The following is a 6000-nucleotide window of genomic DNA, read 5'->3' on the forward strand; positions in this document are numbered from 1 at the left end:
TAATTCTAATGTGATGGTAAATATCCCTTTTGCCAGTTTTTGATGTGTAACCCTTTTTGCAGCTGAGTTTGTGTGCTGGCTGGCAGGCCGTCCCATGGAGGTGAACTGCAGGGGCTGTGAATGCACACCTCAGAATGGCTCCTTTGCCTCTTGCTTACTTGCTGCTTTGCTTTTCAGGTCCTGAAGTGTTGTGACTAACAATACTCGTTTCAATAGCCTCTGCTGAGGCCATGCTAAATATGATCATGACATCCCCATGAATTTGCTCGGGTGCGGGGCTATCTGGCTTGGGAGGGAAAGACACCTGCCTGAGAAGTCAGTTCACTTCTTTGCTCTTGCCTCGTCTGTAGGCATCACAGAATGCACTAAAGGTGCTTCTTTACAGCAACGTTTGTCTTGTCAGCAGCAAGCGTATTAAAGCTTGACGTGACCCAAATCATTAAAAAAAAAAAAAAAAAAAAAAAGAAACAAAAGCCTCTCTATGGTTTCTTTCTCTCATGGTTATGGCCACTTGACTATGCCCAACAGAGTTAGGCCATTGTGAAGTGTGGTCTTGATTCTCTGTAATAAAATTATCACTCTTCTGGGTCACTCCCATGGTGGGACTGAAGCTTTTAAATTTTCTCTTTAAGAAATATAAAAAACTGGGCCAAGTCCACAAAAAAAGATTAATTCAAATCTATGGTACTAAGAAATCTAGAATTAGCCCATATCTGCACTGTTGACTCTAAACTCGGAGGGATTTTTCCTTTTTAAGCTAGTCCTTTTTAGTTTCCTTATACAGCACCTTTTTTTCCTTACCTTTATCAGTGAAACACACTTGGACATACAGGAGCTTGGTTTTAAAATGTATCTTTTAGACTGCCCAGTGCAAGTGTTCTGGGTAAACTCCTATCTGTCATTTTGCAGAAATGACAGCATAGATGAGCAATTTATAATGGCCACGGATCTGAAGACACAGCTCATCTATGTGTACCTTATGCCAGTCATCTGCTAACCCACAACCTCTCCACACAGCAACCTCTTGCTAATGCATCTTGCTTGCCAACAAAAGGAGAGGGTGGAGCAGGTTTTTGACTGGGCCTTGGGTTTGTTTGTATATGGGTTTTAGTTCATTTGTTTTCTGATAATGAGGAACAGTAAAAAATAGGTCTTTTTTTTTGTTTTTTGCTCTTGCTATCAAGGTTTGCTTTTGGGAGCTAGCAGCACCAGCATTTAGATCACCTGTGATGTGGTGTAGCATGACATGAAGGAGTCAAAAATCAGTCACTCTCTCTTCATTTATACCTCAACAATCTCATTTATGTGGGGCAGAGAGCTGGAATAGCAGGAATAGTTCAGTGTGGCAGGTTGATTTATAAGGTGGCATAAACACACAGTGCCCCTCTGAGGCTGAAGATTGCTTTGGTTTGCTGCCCCACTTCCATTAGTGTTATGTCACTCGAGAGTTATTTAGTCAGAACTCACTTTCATACGCAGATGTGCAGCCAGAGCTCACCTCCCCAGTCCAGTGCCACCTGTCACTGGCTCAGGCACCCACTGGGCAGGGATAAAGGGATGGTGACCTGAGGTGATGCTGATTGCTGCACATGCTGCCTGCAGAGCGTGGGCCCTCACAAACCTAACCCCCTATTCTTTCAGGTGGCCTCACCTGAATCCATGGACTACCTAGATTTACAGCAAGGAGAGCCATCCTTCCAAAGAAACATTTTTTTTTTTTCTTGTGTTTCAGTGTCCTGGTTGGTCCTGAGTGAAATTTTCCCTGGGGGGATCAGAGGACGGGCCATGGCTTTGACATCTAGCATGAACTGGGGTATAAATCTCCTCATCTCCTTGACGTTTTTGACTGTAACTGGTAAGATTTCTTCATGTCCTTCCAAGTTGATATTCTCCTAGTGAGCAAAATAAGTCTCTCTTATACAAAAGGATTGCTAAAATTGCAGCTGTGAAAGCCCAGGAGACAAGGTCTCTGTTTAGGTGTTGATGTAACTTCACTGTTCCCACAACATCTTTCTTTGTGCCAGTAACTTCAGCCCCACAATTCTGGCTGTCAGACCTTGCAAATCCACCCTACAAGCTGTGAAACTCAGGTCTTAAAACACCATTTCCTTGGTAGACTGAAAATCCATAATGTTTAGGATTAAGTCCTGCATCTTCTGAAATCAATGGAAGTTCTGTTCTAGATCAGATGACAGCTTTTCTGATCAGACATTTTTAAACACAATCCCATTTAATTAATTCCTTTTCACAGGAATGTCTCAGCTTTCAGAAAATTTTCTTTAGAAAAAATGTCTTTGTGAGGTAAAAGTCTTTCACATTTGAATGTAAGAAAGTAGAAAAATACCATATATGACTTCTAATTTGATGATAATCGAAGGGGAAAGTTAAAGGCTGATGCTGAAATTTATTGATTAGCAAATTTATTTTTCTAATTTTATATTATACGAGGCTTTGCAAATTTTAGTTTTCAGTCTTATTGTGAGGAAAATGTGTGCTGAAAATCAAAATATATAAGAGAGCAGAAATTCCAGGTTTTCCTTACATCTACATTACTCTCCACCAGAGGCAGACAATCAACTCACAAAAAGTCAAGGTAGTTTTCACCCCATTAGATGTTTTTTTGAGACAGAATGTGAAAATTTTCATTTAAAAATGAATGTGATCTGTTATTAAAATGGGTTTCACCTTTGCACTTTCGTTCCAAAAAAAAAAACAACCCAAAAAAAACAAAAAACAAACAAACAAAAAAAAAACAAAAAAAAAACAAACAAAAAAAACCCACAAACAAACAAACAAACAAAACAAGATAGAGAGAAAGAAAAAACACATCCTCCATCCTGAGTAATATCTTGTTAATGCACATCTCGCTGTTATCCTGGTCTCAGTTTCAAAGTCTGTAAAGCCCCAGTAACTCCCTTGGCTTAACTGGGTCTAATCCGGATTTATGAAAGTGTAAGTACGAGAAAATATGCATTCCTCGTCTATGGTGGAAAGGCAGGATTGGGAATTCTGTTGTCAAATGAATACACGTGGTGGTCACAGTGGCCAGCAGCATCTGAACGTAGCTGCTGATGCACAGGTACCAGCTGGATCAGAAGCTTCAGATGCAATTTTCACCTCATGACACAACTGACAAATGTCTCAACTGCCCAGGTTTATGTTAGCAGGGAAAAGGGCTAAGGGGCCACAGCAGAGTGTTGGGTTTGTAGACATTTTACTTTCCAGGGGCTGCAGAGTGCATCCCTCGGCCCGAGGATCTACCTGCCCCTAGGCTCAGAAAACCACTAGTTCTTGGATGTTCCATTAAGAGTTCACTCTTGGATCACTTTCTGGCACAGCAGCCGTGACTCACAGTGGAAATGCTGGGCACTGACAGGTGGGGAGGATTAGCTGGAGACAACTGTAATAGTGTGAAAAATGCTTGGATTTACTCCAAGAAAGAATGTGCACCAAAACCAGACACAGGCAAAAATCCAAGGCACTCATGATCCCCACTGCCTTCCCGCAAACCAGTAACAATGGCTACTCATTGTTTTCATCCAGAGTGATTGCAAATAAAATAAACCAATAGGTTTGTGCTAAGTGGACCAATATAAACTTGTTAATTTTCTTTCATAAGGAGTATTAGAAAAAGCAAAGCCACTCTTCTTTTTCAATATATGTAAACTAAGAATAGCAGCCTGACTTCTTTCTAACTTCTCCTATGCATTAGGGGCTGTATCCAGTAAAATACAGCAACAGGAAGAAAAATCACAGTATCTGAAAATTAAAAAATACATGTTTTCTTCCTTTGTAGAGCTCATTGGCTTGTCCTGGGTGTGCTTCATTTACACAATAATGAGTCTAGCATCATTGGCTTTTGTTATCATGTTTATACCAGAGACAAAAGGATGCTCTTTGGAGCAAATATCCATGGAACTAGCTAAACAGTAAGTACCAAGTGTGTGACTGCATCCCCTAAGTGCCAGAGGGACAAAGCCTCAAAGCCTTTCAGCGCCACATATTGGAAAAAAAAAAACAAAAAAAAAACCAAACAAACAAAAAAAACCCCACAAAACCAAAAAAAAAAAAAAAAAAACCAAACCTATTGAAAAAAAGGAAACTATTGGAAAAAAAAAAAAAAAAGAAACTAAAGGAAAATTCTGATTCTCTCAAGGCTTGAGCTTGTACATGTTGATCTCAGCAGCCAACCAAACATTTTGTTGGTGCTAAAGGACTGGCCCTAAAGGCAAGGTGTTTTTTGAGCATCCCTTTGAGGACCTGCAGCCAAGCCTGGCTCCCCAGCACTTTTGTTGTCTGGCATTCCTGGATGGGAGGGTGACTCTGATCTTGCATTTAGGATTGTGTGTTTTGGGTTGCATGCAGAAAATGGGAGGGAGAGATCCAGTATTTCAAATTGACTTGTTCTGGATGTCACTTCAAGGTTCCCTGTGGATTTTGATAGCTGTTGTAGATGAGCTTTTCTTGTGTCTTTACTGAATGCTGTAGACAGGTGAGGGTCAGTCTCTTCTCCCAAGCAACAAGTGACAGGACAAGAAGAAACGTTCTCAAATTGCATCAGGGGAGTGTTAGATTGGATATTAGGAAAAAAATTCTTTATTGAAAGGGTGGTAAGGTGTTGGAAGAGGCTTCCCTGGGAAGTGGTGGAATCACCACCCCTGGGGATGTTTAAAAATTATCTAGATATGGTACTTGGGGACATGGTCTCATGGTAAAGATAGCAGTGTTCAGTTAACAGCTGGACTTGATGATTTTAGAGGCCTTTTTTGACCTCTAAAATAAATAATAATAATAAACTAACCTACAAGTCTAGATACTTTATTTTGGCAGTTAAAGTAATTAATATATGAACATCTTAGTATCATCCTGTATTTGTATTTTTTTTGGATTACAGGAGAATATTTGCAACTCAGCCAGGCTTGAAGGAGCTTGTTTATAGACTAATTAGTTTACGGACTAACCACTGCGCTGCTGCTGGCCTTCGGGCTGTCTCTTCCCCTCCTCTTAGGGAAAGGCATCCATCCCTGCCGGAGCCGGAGCCGGAGCCGGCGGTGCGCGGGCGCTCCGGGCGGAGCGTGCGGCGGGGCCGCCCCCGCGCGGGCAGGCGGGGGAGCGCCGGCAGCCACCGGAGCGTCCCGGGGCATCCCGGGGCATCCCGGGGAATCCCGGGCGCTGGGGTGTCTCTCCGGGGTGCGCTCTGCCATCCTGCTGTCCTGCCGGGCCCCCATTCCTGCCCTCAGTGTGCGCCGCAGGGAGAGCGCGCTGCCGGCTGCCTGCAGTGGCCAACGTGTGCGGGGTTTTGTGCTTCTGCAGGAAATACGTGAGGACGCCCTTGTGCGGGGTGAGCCAGCGCAGAGAGAAACTGGTACCGGTGGAACTTGCCAAGAGAGAGAAAGAGCAACTCTACTAGACGCGGGGCAAGCAAAGCAGCCTTCACCAAAAGACTGATTAAATAAAAGGAAAATGCTTTGTGATGCTCACATTCTTATGGGACATGTGGTATCATTATTATACACAAGCTATTCTCTCTTATTTCTTGGTAGAACTTCTTTCAGTGGCAGTTTACAGCCAACATTAAAGGATGTTGTAGTTTATGACTAACTGGAAATCTAGACTCTGTTTTATACCAGCATCCCTCACATCCCGAGGTTACTCACTTCTTGCATACAGCAGATGAATGGAAATTGAAATATTGCACACAATTCTCCTATTCATATTCAATGACAGTTCAGTCTGGAAGAGTGCAAAGAAGAATCAGGGTGCCAGGGAGAAGAAAGAGTCTCAACAGGAGGAGCCTACCAAAGACAGGTCTGTTTAGGCTAGCAAAAATGGGGCTGAAAAGGGTTAACTGTTGGCAAGTTAGGGAAAACAATGCTATGGAAAAAATGCTATGTCCAATGCTATGTCCAAAAAATGGACAACTATGGAATGCAAAGGATGACATTAGTGCAGAACTACTGGTGTAACCTTTTTATAAATTAATTTAGGATTCAGCTTGAC

At 42.4% G+C, this 6000-nt stretch overlaps 1 protein-coding gene across 1 annotated transcript in view; it reads left to right on the forward strand.

Annotated features, from left to right (window-relative positions):
- SLC2A12 (solute carrier family 2 member 12) overlaps nucleotides 1-5601 on the forward strand; it is a 28897-nt gene extending 23296 nt beyond the window's left edge. Inside the window, exons 3-5 of the mRNA XM_053937598.1 lie at nucleotides 1733-1855; nucleotides 3797-3929; nucleotides 5314-5601. Of these exons, the coding sequence (XP_053793573.1) occupies nucleotides 1733-1855; nucleotides 3797-3929; nucleotides 5314-5410 (353 nt within the window). The 3' untranslated portion in view covers nucleotides 5411-5601. The remainder of the gene's footprint in view (nucleotides 1-1732; nucleotides 1856-3796; nucleotides 3930-5313) is intronic.
- Nucleotides 5602-6000: the final 399 nt, after the last annotated feature.

The sequence above is a fragment of the Vidua chalybeata genome, chromosome 3, assembly GCF_026979565.1.
Source record: "Vidua chalybeata isolate OUT-0048 chromosome 3, bVidCha1 merged haplotype, whole genome shotgun sequence".
Taxonomy (NCBI): Eukaryota; Metazoa; Chordata; class Aves; order Passeriformes; family Viduidae; genus Vidua; species Vidua chalybeata.